This window comes from Pectinophora gossypiella, chromosome Z, assembly GCF_024362695.1.
Source record: "Pectinophora gossypiella chromosome Z, ilPecGoss1.1, whole genome shotgun sequence".
NCBI classification, from domain to species: Eukaryota; Metazoa; Arthropoda; class Insecta; order Lepidoptera; family Gelechiidae; genus Pectinophora; species Pectinophora gossypiella.
The window spans coordinates 20679275-20706747 of NC_065433.1; the positions used below are offsets into that span (position 1 = coordinate 20679275).

General features: G+C 37.2%; 1 protein-coding gene across 2 annotated transcripts in view; it reads left to right on the forward strand.

Annotated features, from left to right (window-relative positions):
- Positions 1–27473, forward strand: part of LOC126380626 (neuronal PAS domain-containing protein 4B-like) — a 105215-nt gene that overhangs the window by 41185 nt on the left and 36557 nt on the right. For both annotated transcript variants that reach the window (XM_050030162.1, XM_050030163.1), the window contains exons 3-5: positions 3575–3756; positions 19594–19655; positions 20783–20872. In XM_050030162.1, coding sequence (XP_049886119.1) covers positions 3575–3756; positions 19594–19655; positions 20783–20872 — 334 coding nt within the window. The remainder of the gene's footprint in view (positions 1–3574; positions 3757–19593; positions 19656–20782; positions 20873–27473) is intronic.

Below are 27473 nucleotides of genomic sequence, written 5' to 3' on the forward strand. Positions count from 1 at the left end.
CAAGCTCAGCACTTGACGAATGGATATATTAACGTTATTAATAACCAGCGCCTGCGCCGCTCGCTGATGAGACGCTGACGACTCTGTCTCGTCGACAAGTGAATTCTTAACGTTTTCCCTCAGACTCGGCTTGTTAGAAGCTAAGATTTTATGCCTTTTAACTAGCATAACTTGATATTGAAAATGTTATTGCCTTTAGAGAAATAATTTATAATTTCTATGGCACAAGGACATTCAATTTAAATTTATTATATACGTGTATTTATAAATATCAACGCGATGTCAAGCCACTAGCCGTAAAGAGACTCGCCGTAGCGGGAATCTCCGTTCGGGGAGTCACTGTCAACGCCATAATTCGTATTTGAAATGGCCTCCGTGGTCCAATGGTTGAGCGTTGGGCTCACGATCCGGAGGCCCCGGGTTCGAATCCCGGTAGGGATATATCACAAAAATCACTTTGTGATTCCTACTTTGGTTAGGATATTACAGGCTGACCACCTGATTGTCCGAAAGTAAGATTATCTGTGCTTCGGCAGGCACGTTAAGCCGTTGATCCCGGTTACTACTTACTGATTTAGATATGTAGTCGTTACATGAGCCATGTCAGGGGCCTTTGGCGGCTCAGAAACAACCCTGACACCAGGGTTGATGAGGTTGGTATTCCACCTCACAACCCACACGTAGAAAAAGAAGGGATCGAAACAGGCAAAATGTGGTTAGTCAGTCACAAAAACCAACCTTTGCAACCTTTGGAGCAATTACACCAAAAAGACCTTCAGTGCTCTGCACGTTCAATATAATAACGCCTTTGGGTTTTGGGTTGTTGGGGCTGCCCTGGCGCTGAAGTGCCTCGGGGATGTTCGCCTCCTGAAGCACTGATGGCTTCCAGGCTGTTCTACGCAAGCGTGTGGCTTCTCTGTGGGAGCGAGTGCGGGGCAGCAGCAACAGTCTCCTGAAGGTGGTCTCACAAAGGATGGACAGTCCCATCCTCACTCACTGGATGTACATGCATGTGACATCCAATGAAAATTATAATTTTTACTATCTTAGATATAATCTTCTATTACTAACAAAATATGGATAAATATCTGAAAATAAAATATTTCATTCATTCATTCATTCAAAAAACCCACTGAAACATATATTACCGTAACTAGAAGTCACTGTCATTTCACGGATTACATAATACTACTGACGCATAATATTATAGTCATTTGCTTTATAAACCTTCAAAACTAACGATCAAAATAAATATCATCAAAATAATTTCAAATAAAATACAATTTAAGTACGTAAAAGAAATAAGCAAATGTCTTGAATCATGTAATATGTACGGCCATGCATCAACTAAATGTTGGACACCCACTGCGAAGTAGAAACACCATCATTCACTAGGTGTTAATTTATGTAAAATAAAAAAAATGAGAATTCTTTACTCGATCATTCAAAAACACAAACAAGACAAGACAAATCGAAAGGTAACCAATGTCAACTACAAAATTAATCAAACAAACGAAAACTGGTTAAGAACGTTTGCTTTTAAGAGTTCAAATTCAAATATACTTTATTGCACCAAAATAAAAGGAAATAGTTACAAGGGACTTAACTAGGTACGTACATGTTTCCCATGGCAAATGGTGGCGTTATCGAGTTCTTCCATGCAACCACCTTCTTCTTATCGTGTGGGTTGTGAGGTGGAATACCACCGGTGTCAGGGTTATTATCGAGCCGCCAAAGGCCCCTGACATGGCTCATGTAACGACTACACACTTACATCAGTAAGTAGTAACCGGGACCAACGGCTTAGCGTGCCTTCCGAACCACAGATCATCTTACTTTCGGACAATCAGGTGATCAGCCTGTAATGTCTTAACCAAGCTAGGGATCACAAAGTGATTTTTGTGATATGACCCCACCGGAATTCGAACATAGGGCATCAGGATCGTGATCCCAACGCTCAACCACTGGATCACGGAGGCCGTTCAGGCAACCATAAGGTGAGGAAATGCTGAGAAAAGAAATAGGTCCATGGGCTTACCTAAAATAAATTATTTTCTTCTAAGCTAGAATTAGATGTTTTATTATTCATAAAACTTTTTTATTTACAAGACTTACAATACAGCTTTAGATAACACAAGTTGTTTTTGCTATAAGGCGTCAATATATTAATTCGTTTCTATCAATTCGAGGATTTGCGTTACGTAATTATGTCAATGATCATCTAGTTTTACAATAAAATACCATATATTTGATAATATTTTGAATTTGTCAGAAAATTAATTTAAAGCTCATGTGAAGCTTACTTTATGTAAAAACGTTTAATGAATACCTAAATGATAAAAATGCGTGGTATTGCATGTGTTCCTATAGTTATTAAATAAATTGTAATGTATACCTCATTGATTTAAAACATGTGTCGCTGTTGCAGTTTCTTGTCATTTTTTCTCCACAGCCATAACATAACACCTTGCGAAATGACGTAAATTTAAAAATGACCTTCAACAAGTTTATCCATGATCATTACGTTGAATAAATGATTCTAATTTCTGATAACAATCCGATGCGACGACGGTAGCCATTGCAATTATTTACTGAAAATAAAGTTCGGTGTAATAATCGCGTGATTGCTTTTGACCTTTGATACAATTACTATATTCTACTTTACTTCAATCACAAGCCAAGGTTAATCCACAACATTAGCAGATATAAAAATGTTTTGCGTCTATTTCTTATACAATAAACATTTTTATTGATCGATTTGAAATAATGACCGTAATGATGTAGACGACTGAAGTAAACAGCTAGGAAATACATGTGGAACAAATTTTATATCTACCAAAATTATTTAGTGAGGTTCTATAATTACGTACATTTAAATTATTGCTGAATTCCTGATTTTTTTACAGTCATAGTGCATTTATCAGATTTTAAAATGAAGGTATATTATACATTAATAAAACAGCCAATCAAACGTACTTAATATGGTAAGTAAAAACACATTATGTCATCCCAATATTTGCACACAAAATAATAAATTGAAATCATTAGACATAATTAATTGAAATAAAATTTTAGTTCTGTTTTAACACTAATTAAATGCCAGAGCTGTCAGATGTAAATTCGGAAACACCGCCACGGTGCGAATTGATCGAGCTGTTATTTATTTAAAAGCGAATGTTTGTATCCATTTACCATAATATTCAATAAAAACAAAATTAAATAAATAGCCACAAACATAAATAACTTTATAAATACTTAAAAATTTATGTATTTATTAAAGATGTTTAGGTAATCTTGATTGAGATGTTTTTATATTATCGCGTTGATCTATTCTTAAATTGTATAATCCACACTTATAATTATGTAGTATAAAATTTAAAATTATTCATGTTGCTTTTCATTCGGGGCCCGTCGTGATTGTCCGCATTTCCACGACATGAACGGGAATTTCCACGTTACGACGCCGTGACGGGGAAATGTGGAAACGCCGTGAGGGGTTTTGTATTGCATCACAGGAGTCCTATGGCGCCCACAATTCCTTTCAATTTATACCAACAATTTTCTTGTGCCCCAGGTTCGACCAAGGCAAATCGACGAAAGGCGCGAGCAAGCTCCGACGCGACCTGATCAACGCAGAGATCGCCAACCTGCGGGACCTGCTGCCGCTGCCCCCCTCCACCCGCCAGCGGCTCTCGCAGCTCCAACTCATGGCCCTCGTCTGCGTCTACGTCAGGAAATCAAACTATTTCCAACAAGGTTTGTCACCTCTGGCTACCATATACTATAGAAACGTTTTCCACATTTATTACATTAACAAATGAGATAAATAGTATTACTAATGGAAGTAGTTTAGTCAGCATAAGACTAGTACTTAAAAATAGAGTTTACTGCAAGTAGGCACCTGTCATCTTTAATATAAGGTTACTTACTTGCGTAATCAGGATTGTTGGCTCTTAATATTGTCGTGTTACATTATTCGTACCAAATACTAGCTTAAACGATAAATTGGAACAAGAATATACTTAGTCACTATTTCAAAGCACTTAAAGCCGTTGAGGTTGCCTACTTGTGCACATTAGTTGATCCCCTGACACCCGGTGCCACTTCGCACTGCAGATAGGTCAGAACGAGATTCGTAGTGCGCACTAACAAACCATGCTCAAATGCATCTCTAACACGCATGCAGCATGCTGCTGTCAGCTCGTCACTCAGCCAACGGGAACCAGTAGGTTAAATAGGATGAGCATGACGCATCAGCGCCTGCACATAGCGCTAGTTAATACTCAAAGGAAATTACCACAAGAACCATCCCTAACATGTGTGAACGTACTACTCTTCAACGTACTTACCTTGGTAGACTGCAGCTTTTATCTCTCCCCGTGACCTTTACATACTAACACACTAGAATTATCCGTTTAGGACTCTTTCCTTCAAGCTCAATTTACCACATTACGGCAAGGTCGAATTTCATGAACACACCGACACATGAACACGCGATCATCAAAACGCAGCCTTGAACGCAACGAACCGCGCAAAAATCAATAATTACGTAACAAAATCGATGTTCTCACGATCGCAACTACAGTTAGGACGACGTCGCTACTGTTGGGAACAAAAAACAGTAGAGTTTCGGTTTTGATAGGAAAATTAGAGAAAATTAGCGAGCGAGGCCCGGCTACCGACTGATGGTTATTGGGCCTAATGGTGCCTGCAGGGAATGGAACCCGGGCCGGGCTGTCACGCCCGCGCCGCCGCGCCGCACGCCACCGCGCACCGTCCGCAGGGGTTCACATGGACGACCAACGAGGAAACACCACCACCAGTTTTGCACCATTATACGTGCCATGACGATATTATTTTTAAAGTGTTGCCAATTATTGTACAACATTAACACTGCAAAATAATAGTGGGGTCTCCTTTTGAAAAAAAAATACGTACTCATTCCCACAGAGAATTAAGTACCTATAAATACAGCATTAAGTAGAGCTATTTATTTCATACGGTTGTTTAATTTAGTGTCAGTCAAGTTTGAATCAAAACGTTTTGTCAAAAAAAGAGATGAAGTATTAAAAAGTAAACCTGTAAAACTAATGGGAATAATTAAATTGAGAATGTAAGGCAATTTACATTTCCCCGGCATTCCCCCAGGAGTGGCTGCGCGTATCGCACGATACTCGGATACACTTCAAACCGCTGACCTATTCTGAAAATGTCGGAACGACTATTTAATAATATTTATTTAATACACTTTCTTTCTGTTATTTATTTATCTGTAAAATGATTTCATGTTGCATAAAAAAGTAACATAATACTCCAAAAAGCAGTATTTACAAATTATACTTACGTATTTCACTTCTAAAGACATTTTTTATTGTTTAAGTTTACGCGTTTAGTTTACTTAAGAGCATGTTGTTGATTTTTTTTGTCATCACTTACAAAAGTTTTCAAATCATTATCAACAGTGTAACTTCCCGTAAAATCAGTTAAGTCTAAGCCTGAAAACATCATTGGACGACCACCTCTACAAGATGACTTTCAGATGGCTGTAATCTGATCGTTATCGTGTATCAGAATAGGTGGCTGTCTCGATAAACGCTCGATTGTCCCGATCGTGGGAAACGCAGTTTGCATATGATTTCGCTGAGGCATTTGCCTCTCAATGATGGCTCTTTGGGCTTCCAATACTTCCAAGCCATTGTTGTTTTATTACGACCGGGGTTAGATAAACTTGTCACGTTTGAGCTACCGAAGACCGTAATCGCGACTATGTAGCCATAGTGGTCTGACTGTAAGGAAGAAATTCTTTGCATTTTTGATGCGAATATTTCTGTTCCTTCTTTAAATGTTTCTCTTTTATTTATCTGCATCTGATCCGCACGTAACTAGTCACTAGTTACGTACAATTATCATCATCACTAATTTTACAGCCACGCTCTTGTCTGTGTAACACACTCCATGTTTACAATTGGACTTGGTAAAAAATAATGTCAAATTATTAACAAATTATAATTAAACTAAGTGTATAAATAACAATACGAGTAGGTATAGTAATTCCCCGGTAGTCAGACATCCGTGCTGGTCAATCCATACAATTCCCAATGTTATCGGACTAAATGCTGAAATTACGGGCATTGCGCCCCTGGAATTAGCGAGCACGCACAGACGTATGGTATGGTATTTTCTCAACAATTTTTGCATACCTCCATGGGAACTATCGGATGGTGCAGCTTCTTTCTTCTGCCTAATTAACTTGTAAGTGGCGGATTGGTAATGTGCATGCATTGTGGCCGCAACGGGCCGCGCCGTTCTGTTGTTACCGAATCGGACGCTACTCAGAAACATTCTAATTATACCACTTTCTGATGCTATTGATAAATCAGGTAATTATTTTTATCTGTCTTGTAAGCTTGTGTTATTGATCTCATTTTTTTTGTAGCAAGTTATTAACCGTTTACAGGCTCGGTCAGGTACCCACGACTATTATCAGTATTCACAAACGAACACTGTCTAGTTTGGTTGGCTGTCTGAGGATTATCTGGTGTGTTAGTAAACGATCACTTAGTTGGCTGTAGCAAATGGAATCGCAGTCACTGGTCTCCGCAGCACTCTGACGTCACCACACAGGGAGCGATTAGCGCGATTGATAACATAAATCAACTCTATGTGACTTAGATTATATTACTTATGCGCTATTTCAGGCCATGGCACCTTTAGGTACAATTGTTATTACCCACAATCTTGACCGCGAAAGAGAAACATTACTTATTTATATATTAAGTATTTACTTATAAATAAAATGCTGTAAAATTTAAAGGTAAGGTTAATAGGTATTAGCACTTACCTTATCAACGTCTTAACACTATGTATGAACGTGTATAAATTATGTGAGTATGCACGTCTGTAAGTTAATCCAATTAGTGTCTATGGTGCTGTGTCACATTACCATTAATTTGAATTTAAAAGCAGGCAGAAAATTACTTTAGTCACCAGTTACATCGAGTTAACGACAGGTGCAGATAGGCGCATTTAACTAATCGACAGTGCTATGTATGATTTACAATGAAACATGTGTTTCAGCTTTATTAAACATTTACCACGCGTGCATATACGCGAAATATATTTTGCAATTTATATTTCAATGATAAAACAGAATATGAATTAATCACTGAACATTTTTTGTAAGTACTTAAGATATTTTACCAAAGTAGTAAAAAGCTACAGAACCGACTATCTGAATCGACTTTCGAAATAGTGCATTCTTAAACTATTTTGCATATTATTTTATATATATAGGTATTACAAATTAATATTCTGCAGCGTAATGTTACTTTTACAGGGGCAAAGGGGGTTCTTGTGTTTTTTTAAACGGGGTTCTAAAATTGTAAAGTCGACTAACTAGATCAAGTGAGTCATACATACGAGACGTTTGTTTGTACATTCTTTACACGACATTTTTCTTCGGGTTTTATAGAACCGGAATCTCTTCCTAGATGGTGTGCAGTTGATCGGTTTTTTAGACATAAATACTCGGTGCAATAGTGCCACTCAAAACTTAACCGGTTTATATAAATAAAAACTTAGAATTCGTTGCTAAATTTTCATTTCTCATGTCCACACTCGACCCGATTACTCTAGCCATAGAGGCAGCCAATCAATTCACGACACCAAACACTTCAGAACCCCGATACCGACCCCGCCGGCGTGGTCGACGATTTCCCTCAATCAGCGCTTATTGCTATCGACTCACTAGGATCGATTAATTCCTTCAAATATGTTTCCTCTCAGACGACGCCCTGAACCGAGATCCGCGCCCAACTGGGCACCCTCAGGCCTGTTGTCTTAAATGTTGTACCGGGTGAGAGCCTTCAGCGCTCCCCATTTCTCCGGTCAAGTAATTAATGCCATCTGCGGCAAATCTACAATAAGTCTCGTCAAAAAATATCATGTCCACACGTGTAACACTGAGACCTTTTGCAATTGCAAACAACTATTTCTGTTACATGCAAGCTTTAGGTCAAGGCCTAATGGTAGATAGGGCTTTATTTATTCCAATCCTATCTGAGCATACGTACACACCCGTCTGAGATTTATAGCCACGGTGCCTATCATTATACTTGTTGTACAATTGAATATACGCCATAATATGCATCTTTCCTCGTAATGCTTGTACCTAATGCTGATTTATTTCTAATGCCTGACACAATAAGCTATGTAGAATTAATGAGATACCTATCAGCGTAAACCTATGACTTGTTTGGTGGTTACTATTACGTTACTCATGCAGCTTATTCAAACGAAGATGCTCAACGCAATTAGAAGTTTTTAAGATCTGCCAATATATTAATAAAAGATTGTGTCCGCTTGCCGTCACTAAGGACCCTATTTTCATGGACACCATGGTTGCGCCAACAGCAAAAAATTATTCCGGATTCAGTTACCGACAACAAAATGGTTGCGCGACCAAGTGACGGTACCTACGCATACATTTTGTTGATAGCGTCAGAGTGGTGTCGTAGTGAGATAAGGTCCTTAGTGACGGCAAGCGGACTCAATATTCTATTATTTTCTACAGGGCGTTAGTGACATAATAACGAAACAACACGTAACTTGCAACAGTGTCGAAATATCGACAGTCATATCCCTGATTTAAACGCGGTAAGAACCCGTTATTATGTGTTTTAATTATCATAACGAAAACTTTGAGAGATGCTTTAGACCTTGAATCTGAGTTGATATCAAGTGGAAGTTTCCATCAAAAAAGTATAGAATTGAAAATATTTAAAAAAAACACACAAAATTGTCATGAATTTTGCGATGGAAAATTCCACATGATATTAACTCAGAATCGTGGTCTGAATCATCCCCCTCAGTATTCGTTACGGTGTCACAAACACTGTATAATAGTGAGAAAGGACCCTACGTGTTAAGTATTGCCAACTATAAAATAAAATAAAATAAAAATCTTCGTTGAGTACAATAAAGGTCCGATTATTGCATTATTGTCAGCCTGTTATTTATAAAGACACATAATTCGTCATAATTCGCCGGTTGCACTATAAAATAGGCACATTTATTGCCCACGCGACCTCTCGTACGGTAGTCCATGCAATTTATGTAACCACCTAACGACTTTACAACACACATTCTTAATTAAATTAATTGACAAAAAGTCCACTCTCAGCGTATTCTAACAACAATTAACTCCTTGGGTAAGGTCGGAAATAATTATATTTTTTCATATCGATTGATACAATCGATTACAAAATGCGATTACGATTCGATACAATAACCGATTCGAATCTATGAAAAGATGTAAAGCGGTGATTGTGTACTTGTAAGTATTGTGTACTCGTTGTAATTGTTTTAAGTGCTCTCCGTGTTATTAGGAAGCTGAAGGTCTGTGCCACACAAAACACTATGGATATACTCGGCGGCTTATCCACTTACCAGCGTTTGCCCGCGACTTTGCTGAGTACCTATTAATTTATTGCTCAGTTTACACGTGTTAAAGGGTGTGGTTTATTACTTTCACCACTCGTAGACTGTAGTAAGGAAACGCTGATTGTTTTGCCACTTCGCATATAATTCGGTTTAAGTAGGTAATTATAAAGGTTACAAACACGTCCGACAATAAGAGATAGATCGAAGAATATAAAATTATACATACATACATAAACAGCCTGTATACGTCCCACTGCTGGGCACAGGACTCCTCTCAATCAACCGAAGGGGGTATGGAGCATACTCAACCACACTGCTCCAATGCGGGTTGGTGGAGGTGTTTTTACAGCTAATAGCCGGGACCAACGGCTTAACGTGCTTCGGAAAGCACGGAATCATCTTACTTTTTTCGGACAATCAGGTGATTCAAGCCTGAAAGTCCTTACCAAACAAAGGACAGTCTCACATAGTGATTTCGACAATGTCCCCATCGGGAATCGAACCCGGACCTCCAGATCGTGAGCCTAACGCTCTAACCACTAGACCACGGAGGCTGTTTGTATAAAATTATATTTAAAAAGAAAAGAATTAATATATTTTCTAGCCTTTTCTTAAAAGGTATTTTTATGTTGCAATTGTCAACAACAGGTAAACTATTGATCGTGTTCCAAGACCTATTAAACTTACTGCTTTATCTTAGCTAACTTCAATCCAGCAAACATTCGCATCATAGACTTCACGTAACAAAATGTTGTTGAATTACGAAATTGTAATCGTAAATAGATACTTCGTACAATTAGACAGACATCAGTCGTAATCACTCATAGTACTGTAGCCGCTTGACATGACCTTAGGTGAAGTACACTATTCTCACTTTCAATTGTTTTAGTAAAAAAAAATACATTTTATTAGTTATGAAACCAAAGGTCACTGCGACCGGTAGTGTGCCGATGATTTCATCAATAAAATAAAGTGCCTTCAGCCTCACTAAATATAAACAAAGGCGTAAAATCGCAAACTTACTAAGGTGTTTATTTGGCCCTTTAAATTTTAATTCGAGGTAAAACGTAGACCTGATACGACACGATTCATTTATAACAAACATTATAGAAGGAAAAATTGAAGGGAAGAGAGGAAGGGGTAGACCTAGGATAACATTTATGAAACAAATAAAAGAGAAGGTGCAGGTCGTGTCGTATCGGGAGGTGAAGGTTTTGGCGGGAAGAAGAGAGGAATGGCGGTTACTCCACCGACAAGAGCGCAGCTCTTAAATAGAGAGAGAGAAAACGTAGATTTTCGCTAATACGCTAATTGCCTACAATATCAACAAATTTTCAAGCAGTAAGTAAATATGGTCTTTACCTACAAATTAATTTCGATTTAAAATAATTATTTTCGCATTGCGGGTACGAGTCCTGTGTAATGTTTTAAGCTATTCTGTCAAACTCTTCTCAGAATTACCTACTTTCATAATCGATTAGAAAAGTAAGATTCCATTTGAACATTTGCTTTAGTCTTGTAAAAATAAGGGTTCCCGAGAAAAAATAATAATAATATAACGTTTATTTCAGACCAACACAAATATGTATAACAGTCCATAGATTATTAGTAGGTTAATAACAATTGTGCTTAATAAACTATGTTAGTATTGTTAATTTAAAATTTAATTATTTACTTATTTTATCTTATTTACTATACCCATAGCTACTTCGACCCAGTGCGTTGGATTAAGCAGTCCGGTCTAGCAGCAATCATTTTCAGGATGCCGTTGGTGCTGTTTCGTAGGCGCTGCAGCAGAGACCAGGCATTCCTACGAATTATGGCGTGAAAGCCATCTATGCTTGCCTTCGCAAACATGTTAGAAGCGCTACAGCGCCATGGCAGCCCCAACAGCATCCTGAAAGCGTTATTATACTGCACGCGTAGGGTGTTATAGGCTCGACGCGTATGTGTCACCCACAGACCGCTCGAAATAAACCTACTTAAATAATATTTTATTAAATCCTGAATCCAACGAGCTCTCCCTCACATAAAAGCTGAAAGTAACGAATCACAAAAAAAGCCTTACCCTTAACGTATCAAAGTCGATAAGAGGACAAAATACTTTAGATTGTATTTGCCTCTGCGTAGAGTCCACAATTCATACATCAATAAAATCTGCGAGTGCGCTTTCGTAGATCTTTGATAACGATCAGAAAACACTGAGGTTTTGTATTGACATGATTGCGAATATATAATTAAAATTGATGACTCAATCGACGCGTTGCCTTAATAATTATTGATAGATGTTTATAATGAACAGAAATATCATATTTCATTAGAGTAAAGGCGCAATTTTTATTTGTCGAACATTGACAGCCAATTTAGAGAAATATGAGTGATTAATTTCAAAATTAACTCCTTGCGATCGGTGGATGGACTGTATGTACTTACATTTGTAAACGATTGCGCAAATCGGATCATAGATGCTTATTTTTAATGCAACAAAAATATAAGTAGTTTCATAACTTGAAGCATTGCGTTGGGAAAAACTATTGTAGATAATACAATTTTACAAGTAAAACGTATCTGTATTAGACAGGTTAACGAAAATCAAATATTGAACAACACTCGCGCGTTTACATTTTACGGCCGTAATCAACTGCGCTATAAAAATTAAGAAATGCTCACATCAACTAAAGTGTTACACGTAATGCTAACAATTTTCCCACATACATATAATAACTAGTTGAAAATTATCGAGTGGCATCAAGTTTCACTTTTTAACACCTCCGTACGATTGCAATACGCAATAACTTTTATATAAATGTAATGTGTTCTGGCTGGATCCCATATATCAGCCGCTATCGCCGCCCAGCGGTTACTCTATCTAATTTCCAATCTAACTACAACTTAATTAATAGCCACTTGTTGAAATCGATTTCGAACTTGATTTATAAATCGAATGACCTGTATTTATCGATTCAAATATATTGCATCGATTAAAAGAACACGCACCAAAATATTTCCGGCTCCTTTGATGATTTGTTTTGACAAAAGCAATTATTAACAGATTTTGGTTAGAAAAAGCGCGTCTTCACTCGTGCTCGAAAGCGAAATGTCAAGGAAAATCGGTAATTATTCGAATTAATTTATGTTCAACATCTTGTAAATTCAACTTCCTAAACTCTGTAATTATACGTTCGGAATTCTACAGTTTATTGCATCTCTTAACAGGTGTCTGAGTAAATTGCTCATGAATTTTTATAGCTTGAAGGATTACGTATCTGTTTTCTTACCTTCAGTCAAAACACGCAGATAAACGCAATACACAATACTTGAAAAAGGTTCTACTAATCAGGTATTGCTATACTGATTTTCTGTATAGGATGCAATCTAACTAAACTACTAACATAATTGGGTAGTTTCCTAGGTCAAAGATAAAATCATGAAATTCTGATTACTAAATAAAGACAGATCTAAAGGTGACAAAATACGTTTTCTTTTTTTCTATTTAACTTATTTATAAATTTTAAGTGCTACCTGACATTTTTTTATCCGCCGAAAAGGAAAGGGACGGACGGGACAGGTCAATTTTAGGCTTTATAAAACCCCACCCATTTTTTATATTGGCTGATAACCCGATAGAATTAAGTTAACAGCATACGTCAAACGGATTCCATATTATGACGTGTAAACGTGCAACGAGATTCGCCCGGGTTATTCTTTTATTTTAAAATTAACAGTTGTCAATCGTCCGTCCCTTTCCTTTTCGCCTATATGAAAATGACGGGTATAACTTAACATAAAATTAAGACGTGTCTGCAGGAATCGGGGCCATTAAATGTTTACAATATCTTCAGTATCTTTGGATAGGCGGACTTTAGGCCATACTTTCCCTTACGGTCGCTGGACCATGGTCAAACACATGACTGTCTAAGACGGTCGGGGTTATTCTTGTAACATTATTACTTATGCCTCTACCCATTGACAAGCTGGGCATTAGCTTTCAAATGAATATGACAATCGACAGTGACAGTTACGACTTTTGGAACTTGACTAAGACCCCGTATAAGACCGTCTACGTGGTCTAAGCGTAATCGCCGAGGTGTATAAGTTCTGTATAATCCCTTAAGCCACACACCCATCAGCATACTTTGGCCGGTAATACTATTGCAAAAAAAATATCACCCCGGGAGGGAAACCCCGGCCCTATTTTTCCCTAAAAAGTAGCATGGAGAAAGCTACACCGACAAGAGCGTGGCTCTTAAATTAGTGATGATGATGATGAGAGGTTATTCTTGCATTTGTATAAGCTCAGCGCTATCCCGACCTTTTTGTTAGACCTACGTGGTAGGTGGTGAGCTGAATCGCCGTATCGCCGTCTATAATGGTCGATAGCCAACTGTGTTAGTGAAAATTCTAATGCTTCCATTCGGGCCCTTATCGCCGCGATATATAACTTCTAACCAATCCCTCTAGCCGGTCCCCCGTCAGCTGCACTAAGGTCGTACACTAATGCGTGGCAGCTTCACACGCTAACGTGTTGCCATGACAAGCTAATTTGGTTGACGCGTGTGAAACGTTAATTGCGGTTAAGATTAGACAGCCGATTCGTCGCTGGGATATTCTTGTTTCGGATACTTCAATTTATAAGTACAACCACACCCGCCGATAAGGCTGATTTGATCCTTCATCTCCAAATTTATCTGTAAAGATCCGAAAGAGTTGCCGATAACAACATTTCCCATTATTAACGTTATTTATTATATTTATGTTTTATTATTTAAAAGACATTACTTACACACAAACATTTGCATTGAAATAAAACATTTGCATATCTTTAAAGTTTATTTTTTGTGTCAACAAAAGTCCATCCATAAGTTCAATAATATAAACAAAATTATAAATATGCCTTACCTTAATTTTTTTGGAAATTGGGAAATAATAATATGACACAATATCATCTAGGAATATTCTAAGTTATGAGAGAATATACCAACATACTCACTTATATTTAAACTCGTAATGAACATGTCGAATCGGGAATGCACCGCAAAGATGGCCTCATATAGACGAGTCTTTACGGGGTTTTGAAATAACTTTGACAGCCCATAATAATAATTTGTTTGTTGATTCTTTTTAACATAATGTTATTCTCAAACTAGCTATTTGAAACATGAAACGCCTAGTTTGTTAATAATAGCTTTGAACTTTATATTTGTTTAATAATTTAGACAAATCATATAGATATATCAAAGAAACTTAGTCTGAGGTTCCCTTAAATGAAAGTAAGTAGTGGCAATAAAAGTTTTACAACAATGTTTTGCCGGTACGTATTTTACTTTCGTCTCGGTAGTGGTTCGTTAACTCAGCAGAATCAATTGGCGAGCCCATGGAAGCAGGCAGAAACTCCCTACTTATGCAAATGCTATAGGCAATTACTATAAAAGAAATTGTTCTAGGTTCCCTCACGAGCGAAGGAACTCTAAATCTCGGCGTCGTGCGATGCCTTTTCGGGTTTAGAAGTCTTAAATAAGTCTATTGTCTGTCAGTCCGTCGGTCTATAATTGCGAAACAAGGGGAGAGCATGTGTGAACGATTCGACTTTTAGGTTTGATTTAATGACCCAGCTTTCTAACGCTATTTGAACTGGAGCAAAACGGTTTCTCTTATTTGCCAATTAAGAAAGGTTGCCTTTTCGCTATGTTAAATTCTCAGACTTGAAAACTGCAATTTAAAAGCCTTCTGATGTCGGATAAAGTTATTTTATAATTAAGTAATCACAAGCACATTCTCACAATAACATTAATCGGAAACCACCCTGAAATTCCCGGCTTCAATATCCATTATCCTTTCCGAGAGCAAATCCAGTTTGTGCCGTCCAGTGCAGGACAGTTTTCGCGGGCGGCAGAAATAACTGGCAACGAGATTGACGAGATACATACCATTAAGGGCTAACGAACATCTCAATTTAGCTAACCACCAGCCTTGAGTCTGTGTGCCTTTAAAATAAAGTTACCTTAGCATTTCAATGGAATTCGGCGTTAGAATTGCTAGGAGTACACTTGAGACGTGCGATTTATCATTTATTACGCGTTAGTTATTCGACTTTGCAATTAAGAATTGCTAATTATTACACATCACAATTATCTTACTTTGACGTTATACTGATTAATAACACTTCGTAGTTATTAGATCAGCAAGTATGTAGAATAGGCTAGTTTCCAACTAGTTAAATCAATTACTTTTTACTAAAAGTCAAAACACGAAATGAAGAGAAAATTCTATTAAAAAGCACACTGTGACGTCATAGAAAACCGTGATAAAATATCAGACTTATTATTACGTTTTTTGATTAAAATTCTTAAATAAGTTGAATAGAAAAAATAAAATGTTGTTCATTAGTTTTAGATCTGTTTTTATTTAGTAAGTACTTAATCAGAATTTTATAATTTATCTTGAACCTAGTACACGTCCCATTTAATGTCCCTACTCAAAACACAAATTGAAAAAATCAGCTGGTAATTAGATTTCGAAGCATTTTAATTCTAAATTGTCGAAGCAAAATGCAATATGTTGAGAATATTTTTCTTTGACTTGTACTCACACGAGTACAAGTGTAAAGCCGCCGATCCTTCCCATTTAAAAGCTCCCATCACGGTCGCCGATGAGAGATGTAGAGAGCAAACAGATCGTCAATTTTCCGATGCATTGCTATGAGATAAATGGGAGGCACATTAGAATTGATTAGCTGGAGTGCGCGTGCGTATGAGAGCGGTCGCCGGCGCAGTGCTAATTAATTAGCTCTGAGATTATTACTGTGCGCGTCTACGTGTACGACTATACAAAATATGTTACCATATTTATGCTAAAACTTTGTCGATTATTGTTTCTTTTACATCATCGTTCCAAATTACATTTACCTTTTTGTCTTCTTGGAATAAACAATTACCTACATAAATGTTAATTTTCGCTGTACCAAACTAATTCAGTCTAATTTTGTAGCATAGCAGTGACTTTAATAACAAGCCATGTTAAGATGTCCAAACGTAGGTACAAGTGTACAAACCTCGGCGCAAGCGCACGTCTCAAAAGATATTTAATTACCCTTACCAATGGTTTCCGTGTTAACATTAAATTTAATGTAACGAAATAATTTGTGAAACGGCGAGATGGCGTCGAGACAAATCGTCGCCACATTAGAATCAGTTAGACCGCTTGCGTGAGCTATTTATTCTGACTCAGACTAATGCCCCAGGCAAGTCCGCTATTATATTTGTATTAGTGAGATGGAAGTGAGTTTTTCAAGTAAATTTTGCTATAAATTTTAATAATTTATTTATAAATTTGTATATAAAAAATATTTTTACCAAAAAACATGTACAAAAAAGACGACATGAAGTATTTACTGGTTAATTAATCGTATAAACATTGCTGGTTTCGCGAAACATCTTGTTAGCAAGTGGATAGAGTCTAGTCTAGGCACAGTACTCTTGGGTGACTCGTCAGTTATCATCATTTGAGCGGTGATGCAGTGCTGCAGTCACGCTGATATCGCGCACATTAGCGTAGATGCACGCCCATCGCTCTTCCTCTAAGTGAGAGAGATATTTGTACTCACTCGATTATCGTTTACAGTTGTTTCACTTTGAAACGTCATTTTGTTAACAGTTTCCGTGGAACGAGCGTGCGAAATGAAAACAAACTGGAAATTCAATCTTAAGTAAAGGTTGTTAAGTCTGCAACTATTTGCATATTCCAGTAAAGGCACAATTTTAATTGAGTAATTTATATTCAAAGAATATTGAATGCTTTGTGTATTTCTGCAACGGACCTTTTATTATTGACCTACATTTGTCAATCAAAGTAAAGTATTCAAAAATAACAGTTTCCTTTTTCAAAATCGTGACAATGGAACAGCCAGAGAAGTAGTAAGAGCTTAAACAACCAGGAAGTTTTGAATATAAACGAATTTAGCCAAAACCAGCGCGCGGCGTGCCACAACTTATCAATATTCCAATCCATCCTCTAGAACCCCTTTTGAGATAGTTTAGAAAGTGTAAATCCCCTTATGCACCATGGCGGGCCCATTAGAGAACGGGAATTATTCCACCGATAGCTTATCGATATAATCGGACGCCCGCTAGCTTATTGTTTATCGTTGTTTCCTAGGCCGCCGGTCGAGAAAGTATCGATCGGTAGATTTGATTAATTATATCGATGTTTGTCCCGTAAGTGCATGCAATGACATCGATTTTTTTTTAATAATAAACGAGATATTTCGCCGTAGGCTTTGCTTCTATAACGTCTGTACCACAGTTCGGTGACACAATTAATACTATTTTGATTTATTTGTTGATTATACTCACACTTCAATGACGTTGTGTAATGTTTTAAAAAAAATGGCGAATAAGCTAGAAACTTGTACATAGCTTCGTTTTGTCAGAGACACCATACTGCGGTCCAAAACTTACATCATTGCGTGGTCTATGCAGGGATTAAGTTAAAGTCAATTAATTACTTGTTGGGATATCTACGTTGCTACGCTCCCCATCGAACATGTTATATCTCAAAAATTTTAATATACTAAATAAGTATGGTTCAAAACTAGTAGAGAATTACGTGCTCTACAAACCCTCTATAAATTGACATTGAATTTCGAATCTGCGGGTGCGAACACGTAATTTTATAAGACTTCAGCTAACGTAGAAAATGACAAAACGAAGCTAAATACAGTTATAAATAAATTTCCAGTGTTTTAACTCCCATTTCGTGGTTGAATCCTTATTTCAATTAAGTAAATACCGAAATTGTCGAACGTCGAGCAAGAACACAATACAGAGATGCAATAGAGATGTATATCGCAACGTAAGCGACCGCTCCAAATTATCGATTGTTCGTATTTTGCCTATCGCTTGTTGTTAGAGAGTGTGCGCACTTATTATGTTAGTGAACGTACTTACATGCCACATCTAGCCCATTGCAGACTTGACGTATAAGTTAGTAGGTCCAAAGCTTTAAAAGTGTTTTGGATTGAATATTATATTATGTTAAATAATTACGGATTTTGTAGCGGTGCACCGCTCAGCAATGCGGTGTCAGCGGATTACATACAAGTCACTGCAATGTTGGCATGTTGCAAACCGCTTCACCGCTAACCGCGTAGATGCGCGGTCTCATGTGGGAACTGCCTTAATCCATATTTAATTCCTTCTGAGCTTGTAGAAAAAAATACTTTTAAAAAGTACGACTACTTTGGTTTCAAGTAATTTATTCTACAGGATTTTATATTTCAGAAAACGATTTTTTTCTCAAATGAAATGAAACGCTCTGTATATATTCTCTCTAAATCTCATAGGTATCTATCTACTTAACATCCTGAATTATATTTAATGTAGTCAACTCATCATCCTAGCGTTAGGTATCTCTTTTTCACAGGTTCCGCTTACCTAAGCTGAAGATTTGACAGGTTCGATTTTATACACAAGCAACTGGTTGTTAGCAAATACAGGTTAAGTAACATACCTCCGAAACGTATTTCTCGGGTGTATGGGTTTCCTCACGATGTTTTCCTTCACCACTGAGCACGGGATAAACATTTATGATCGAAAAACGATTTCGAAAATCATAGGTTTAGGCCCGTGCTGGATTCTAACATGCGACCTTACAGGAGAGTCAAGCGTTTTACCAACTAAGCTGCCGTGGTTCGGATTTAATATAGTCAAGTATGGTGTACAAAGTCTCTAAGAGATGGCATTTCAAATGGTATCGGAACGTTACCATTTCTTGTCGTCAGATTACGGGTTGAGACCACATTATGATCCTATTTGCTGTTTTATACACATAACTGGTGTAGGTGTGTAATCTCCAGCTAACATTACAATCTTCTATATTATACTATTGTATTCTATCTGCATTCTGATTAGAAACGGACTTTCTGTGTTTCAATTGATGTCATTGAAGAATCTGTTATTAACTGTCAAGAAGATAGTTCCGTTGATAATTCTAAGGTACCTGTTCAATAAATAAAAATGTTTTCATACCTAAATTGCTTTACGTACATAGCAAGTATATGTTTTATACAGTTAGGTTAGGTTAGGTTTTTACACTTTTTCTGATGCTTTCTTAGACAATGGTCATAATATTATTATTTTCTTATTGTTGTTTCAGTTTTCAAACGCTTTGACATCAACCAACAATCGTCATCCGCACCGAATTTTGGTTTTTCAAAGGTATTTATCAATTTATTTATTTTTAATTAAGGTGATATATAATTATACTTTTTCTTGGTTTCCCACGGTGCATAGCACCAATACACGAATTATCCGGCCTATGTTGTGCTGTCTCTTTTCATCTTGACCGTTTGACACGTGCTAAAGAGAGAAGAAAGTAATATTAACCTAAAACTCTAATTTCGGTGGTTGCGTAAGTCAATATTAAAGGGGAGGGGCCAGTGGCAACCACTTATTAACTTTAATTTTAGGGATTTTAATCATAACTTGAAGCAATTTTTCATATTTAGCTATAAGTTTATTAACTTAGACTTTTTTTTTTACTAACATAATCATGTTATTGAGAGTAAGAGTCTATTTCATAATAAATTTTGCACTCACAATTTTCAATTTGAATCGAACGTAGCAAACCGTTGAATCCATTTGGATATTTCACCCAAGTTCTATAGCAAAGTTTGTGCTATAAAGCAAAGTCCGAGTAATAGACGCTAAGGTTAATTTCCCTTTAGAAAATAATAACCGAACCTATCTCACTAGTTTATGTGACAAAACACGCGATTGTGTCGGAGCGGCGCGATCGCAGCCGATTGTGGCGATTTTATTTATTCGGTTCATAACTCAGATGAATCGCGGCCGCGGCAAATAATAGAATCGAGAGCAGCTACATCAACTCATAGGTACATATCCTACAGATAGCTTGTGAGCAAAGAAAATCTTTGATCGTGTTCCTATGTCAAATATATTATGAAAAGAATTTGTATAATTAAGTTTCGTATTTCTCTAAAAGCAGTCAGTAATAAAAGATATTGTAACAATACGTTTGCAAGTATATCATTGAGTAGGTAAGTGAACATATGTAGGTTACCTGTCTAGATACATTTAATATCTATTCAATTTGTATTTCTTATATACCATTTTAAAATATTTCTAACTGGCACCTGATTACTTACTATTTTTACCCCGAACCGTAATCTTCTTGAAGAAATGCAGGTCGTAACAATAAAAACCCCATGCAAATTCATACAGTAGTTCTAGTGATTATCAGAGGACAGTCTTCCTTTACTATGTACTTATGGACAATTTTAATATTATTTGCGGAAGTTTGATAAATACTTTTTTATTGGCAGGCCCTGAACGGATTCTTAATGATGATGACCCAAAATGGCAAGCTGCTTTACATATCGGACAATGCCGCAGAGTACCTTGGACACTCCATGGTGAGTCTATATTGTATAAATAGAATATCCAAAAATATCGTCTGCCTTTTATGTTTGTAGGTCTATTAGCGCCTCTGAAACACGTCGACTTGTTGCATACACAAGTACATTTTACATACTTTCACCAATCATTAGTCAAATATTATGTTATCTACATACGATCAAAAATCATTTAAAAACCGAGATATCCTTAACTTCATATAACATCGAGATTACCTGTGCAAAAAGATCACTTACTTAAGATGAAATCAATAACACTTGCTGCCCATTTTTTCTCCATACAACAAAGCTCGCCGGTGGGCCGGTACAAATCGTACCGCCTGACCCCAAATAGTTGCTCGTTAGCTGCGCCGGCGTCGGTAAATTAATCACTATGTTTTATTGTTCGGATGGTCGCGTGATGCGCGCACTACAGGCTGATCCATAAACTCAGGAAGGATTTGTTAACGCGCGCACGGTAGTAGACATCGCGCGATAGTTAGACGAGAGACGGATGGCCGTATGTTTGCAAATGTCTCTAGTACATTTACAACGTGTTAGAGCTAAGGAGTAAACTCGAATACTGCTAAAGAGAGGTAAATCGTAATCATCATTAGCCCTCAACCAGACACTAGCGTAGGCGTCCCTCGAAACGTGCGATTGAAACTGCAATTTAAAATGTAAGGCACAATAAATTAACAACTGTTTTACAAACAACATTTTCTCTTATTTGAATAACCATTTGCTCTGATTGCGTGATATATTGACAGGCGAATCACAGGTTAATTACATATTTGTAATTTATTGTTAGGCACATAATATACAACCTGTGTATCGTATATTTTGGCGGTCGGCCCGTGTGAATCGGCGCTACCACAGATGTACACATAATGATAGCCGGTCAATATATTCAAATTGTGATTAATTGCTACAAGCGAGTGTTGGCACAATGCAGCGATCAAAACTGGACTGGTACAATCTTATCTAATCTTATGTACTTTTGTTTTATAAAGTTTCCGCTTAAACGGTCCAGTGAGTTTGTTTTGATTGGCCACAGCGAGCGGTTAGTCAGATGTCAAAGATAGGCCCCTCCAAATGCCACGGTTGAGTACATCCGGCTATGAATTAATGTACCTACTGATATATAACAGAAATGTTGGGCCGCCATCTCTTTCAAGGACTTTCGATATCTTTTTAAAATGTAACATGTATTTTGATAATCTACATGTATTTATTTGATTGACATTTAATCTATCTAGGTAGAGAGAATCATATACCAGAGTATTACCATAGAATAAGGAATAATACTACGTACAGGACGGCAACTCTCCGCTGCGCAACAGCGGTTGAGCTAGGGTTACTCCTGCGGTCTTACTTTAGTCTTCAATCTTTGGTCTTACTTTAGTAAGGGCGTGAGACGTCACACATACAGATGCGCGTGTACGATAACGACATTGTGCTTTTTTTTTTGACGTGACTTATTGTAGATTTGCCGCAGATGGCATTAACTACTTGGCCGGACAAATGGGGAGCGCTGAAGGCTCTCACCCGGACGACATTGTGCAGTGTCTATGTTGAAAGAGGTGTTTTGTATGAATTGTCCGTGGTGTGGTATTACATCAGCAATAAGAAATGATCTTTATACGAAGTCCTCTAAGGAAGCGATGATTAATTGCGACGATTTTTGATCGTAATCGTTGAACAATATGACAACATAGTGCAGGTATCTACACGTTATGGATTAAAAAATAATGTGGCTCTGATCAACCCATTAGAGAATTATCTTTAATGCATTTACAGTGAGATAATGTTTAATTATAATTTGCAAAAGAAATGAATTCACCTTGACAAATACGTATAAGAATCATTTCGAAACCCAAATAATGTTCACAAGCTAAATTAGGTACATTATTTTTTATATTACCGATGAGTAATATGCAGACGTAAAGATGACAAAATATCAGTCAACCGCAATCCCACATAATCAAGGTCACAGGTTCAGTTCTCAGACAAATTATACTTGCGACACATCCATAGAGCACGTATTAGAAGTGACACTCGTCAACAAGATTAAAAGACTTAGATAGGTACGTAAGTAGGGTTTTGTAGGTACAAAACAGTATTGTAATATTGTACTATTGTACTCGTGAATAAGGCCTTTCAAATCACGATGAATTTTGAAAATTGTCCATTCAAATTACCCTATCGAAAAAAGTGCTGAAACGCCATATTCGAGTTCACTTGGGTAATTCATCTTGTGCCGCGTGGAAAACTGTTCACTAGGTTATAAATAGCCTAATACTAACGGCATAGGAATCAATCATATTATCACAGAATGGGAAAGTGAGCTTACTCATCCTACAGGTCGGTAACTTGGCGGGAAGTGATAGGTACACATTAGTCGGGATTTCTTGGGATCAAGGTACCGGAAAAGTTCAGCTTTGGCTTAACGATAGCAACCAACGTACATGGAGGGAGATTTACGATGATTTCTTGACAATAATTGGGTAGGTAGTTACTATTTAGGCAAATCAATGATTAATGAAACTAAATGTAAAAACAAAAAAAAACTATACTATTTATTATTATTATATCTGTTTTATATATGTATATACTTATCTTGTAATATACTTATTTATGTAATTATCAATAAGTAGTCTATAACGTATTTAGTAATATTAGTAGTAAGTATACATTTAGTTTACTTGCTATTCATAGATATTAACTCATTTATTGCGTGATAACACCGGCCCACTGAGTTTCTTTCAGGCTGTCCAAGGTTAGCTGGAAGAAATCTTATTATAAGATTAATGATTACCTAAATGATAAACATGTCTGGTATTAAATGTGTTCCTCTAGTTATTAAATAACTTGTAATGTACCCTCATTGATTTAAAAGATGTGTTGCTGTTGCAGTTTCTTGTCATTTCTTCTCCTCAGCCATAACACCTTGCGAAATGACGTAAATTCAAAATGTTACATTGACCTTCAACAAGTTTATCCATGATAATTACGTTGAATAAATGATTCTGATTCTGATTCTGATTCCCAATTACGGATAAGCTCGCCTATGCTTTATCTAACGATAAATTATATGTAAATTTTCTTTGTATTCTAAAGCAATAAAGAGTATACAAACAAACAAACAAAAACTATGGAATTTTTATGAAAACGTAAATAGTGACTACATGTAAAAACGATAAAATATTAAATTAATGTTGATAGTAATAAGCGCTAAAAGAGGGAAATCGACGATTTCGGTTCGGATCGGGGTTCTGAAGTGTTTGTTGTCAAGAGCTGATTGGCCGCCTCTATGGCTAGAGTAATCTGATCGTCGGGATCGTACATTACGTTCTTCGAGCGCCGATCTTTTCGGTACCGTCCCTAAAGTGGTATGTAAAAGAAACCTGCAAGCACTGCAAATGCCCTGTAGTTAAGTATTTTTCATTTACTTATATTGTATTTGAATTTTGAGTTCCAATGACACTTCATCTAGACATTTCATGACATCGAGAAATATGCAATGGCTATGCCCATCACCTATAACACATGTCCATCGGATATCTACTAGACTAAGAGACTATAAAATCACAGCCTATTTTACTTAGATATTTGACAAAGTTGGTTGTCATTAAGACAATCACGGTCGTATTGTAAGTAACATTAGATCGATAACGCTAATCCACAGTCCATCTGCGCTCCGCAGCCATAACTCATCCATCGGCGGGATTCCCACGATCGCGTTCTTATGACCACAGTAATGTATAACGACCAATACCAACTATTATTATCTACAAAAACACCACATTAAACCTTTAGTACAATACAGATAAAGTTCAAGATGTAACGGGTTGACCCCAACCTCTGGGCAATATTTTATTGTTATTCTGCAATTAAGATTAATGATAAGGTTTTAGAGGCAGTAAGTACTTAATTCAAATATCTAGTTAAAAACAATGCTGCGCTCGTTAATATGCCGTTTATAAGTCAAATTGCTGTGTGGGTGTGTCTTATTAGAAATAACTGTATCCACATTACTGACTTGGCAATTTATTAAAACAAAATCTGCTGACCTGCACCTGTACAACCCATTCAATTTGCATAGACTAGTTTACGCTTGAGTCGCCATAGGATACCTTTTAAGTTGCTTGTAACCTCCCGCATTTGGCATCGTTACAATATAATATAACATAAAACTGAACATATACGATCTTTTTCTAACGTGTGGGTTGTGAGGTGGAGTACCAACCTCATCAACCCTGGTGTCACGGTTACTTTTGAGCCGCCAAAGGCCCCCAAAATAGCTCATGTATCGACTACTTGCTTACATTAGTAAGCAGTAACCGGAATCAAGGCCGGTCATTGGATGGGTGACCACAAAAAAAAAAGTTTTCATCTCGAGCTCCTCCGTGCTTCGGAAGGCACGTTAAGCCGTTGGTCCCGGCTGCATTAGCAGTCGTTAATAACCATCAATCCGCACTGGGCCTGCGTGATGGTTTAAGGCCCGATCTCCCTACCCATCTATAGGGAAGGCCCGTGCCCCGGCAGTGGCGACGTTAATGGGCTGATGATGATGAACCGGGATCAACGGCTTAACGTGCCTTCCGACGGATCATCTTACTTTCGGACAATCGGGTGACCAGCCTGTATGTCCTAACCAAAGTAGGGTCCACAAAGTAATTTTTGTGTGTTATGTGTAACATATACAATTATTCTGTACGTGCAATGTCATTTTCGACGCTTCTTCATCGCAACGCTGCATAATAAATTCGTCGACTCCCAAACGGACATTTTGTTTTTTATCGCTACATTGTTACTGACCTTTAGTCAACAGATAACAATTGACATTACGAACAATAATGACACATCAACGCCTGTGTGAAAAGTCATTTCAGACGTTCCTTCAGAGCCACAAAAGGGCGCAGTCACACAATAGCAATGATAAATACTGTATTGCCACGGGCATAGGCGCGGGCGAACCCTACCTTGCGTGCTCGTACCACGCTAACGTGACCCATCCTGCATCGACACTGCAAATAACGTTAAAGGATGTTACATGACTTTCAGGGTTCTTTTTACAGCGGTCGGTTTTATTACAAAGGTATTAATAGTGAGCATCAATAAATCGGCACGGTGGTTAGCGCGACGAAAGAGCATTGTCTATTGCATTATCATTACATTGTTCGGTTTGCATATTGAATTGTGCGTTCTCTATTGTTTATGGGTTAACTCTTTGCCGCTACGTGTGTGTTCCGCTGAATGCGAATCGAGAGTTTCACCACTCTCCCAACTGTTTCTGCCGGATTCCTGTTAGTCAACAGTGTTCCCCAACAATAGTACTGAATCAAACTAATCTTGACACGTATCAATATTTTTTAACTGACAAGTGTGTATGACGGTATAAAAATTATGCTACGATCAATCAAAAGCGAGACACGTATCCATTTGTAACGCAATTAGAGTCCGTGCTTTCGTTTGCGCGTCATTAATCTACATATCCGGAGGCTGTGTGTTTGTTTGTCTAACATTTGTTATCGGCACGGGTTGCTTTAAACACTAACGATACATTTGTTACTGTGTTAATTTCATCCACTTTATAAATAGGTGTGAATTCACTTCAAAATAGCTTCCAAAATCATATCCTCTTAAGACCGAGATTTCCAGACATAATAGTTAAACAATAGGGTTTGTATTTATAAAGAACATTCGGTCTTAGGAGGATATGAAGAAATGGCACAAGATCTAAACAGGCTACTTAAGTTTTAAAATCCATAAACAATAATAGTAAGGAACGATGCAATTCAATAACATAATTCAGATATATTAACTCACTAGCGAAATCAAATCCAAAAATCTCACAATCAGACATAACTGGACCAATCATTTGCCGTATCATCGGCCAATCTAAATGTTAAGCTAACGGTGAATCTATTGGTAGATTACAATAGTGTACTGTGGAATCAATCGAAAATATCGAAATACAGGCGAAGCACAGTGAAAGCAATGTGGAAAATAATTCAAGAGATGTAAAGATAAATTCAATGGGCCCACCGCAGAGCCAGCCTGTATTAATGTTATAAAATAAACAGATTCCGTAAGTAATGAACGCTCGCTCTAGCTCTCAGATTATTTATAATGTTCGTCCATTGAAAACGAAAATGTATTTGTATTGGTGCTACAAAATGGCTTCATTGGGTACGATTCGATTACTGTTAACCTTTTCAAATTAATAATAAAAGCAGTAATGATACAAATTGCCTAGCTGGGGATTTTAACTATTTTGTATTAATGCACCTAATTACTAAAATTTGCATTATTAATCAAATACATTTCAGTTTTGATCACATTCGATTAACTGCCGCTAATATAAACACATTCGGCTTGCATAGTTCTTGAATAATTCTGCTCCGTCAACGTTAAATATTAAGATTGCAAATAATATGCAATTGCTCTTTAACATTTGATAATTTATGAGAGCCTGAGGGTTTAGTCGAAAACCTATTTAATAATAACTATAATATAATATTAATTGAGAAGCTCGGTGGCGCAGCGGTAAACGCGCTCGGTCTGCGATTGTTGAAGTTAAGCAACTTTAGCAAAGGCCGGTCATAGGATGGGTGAC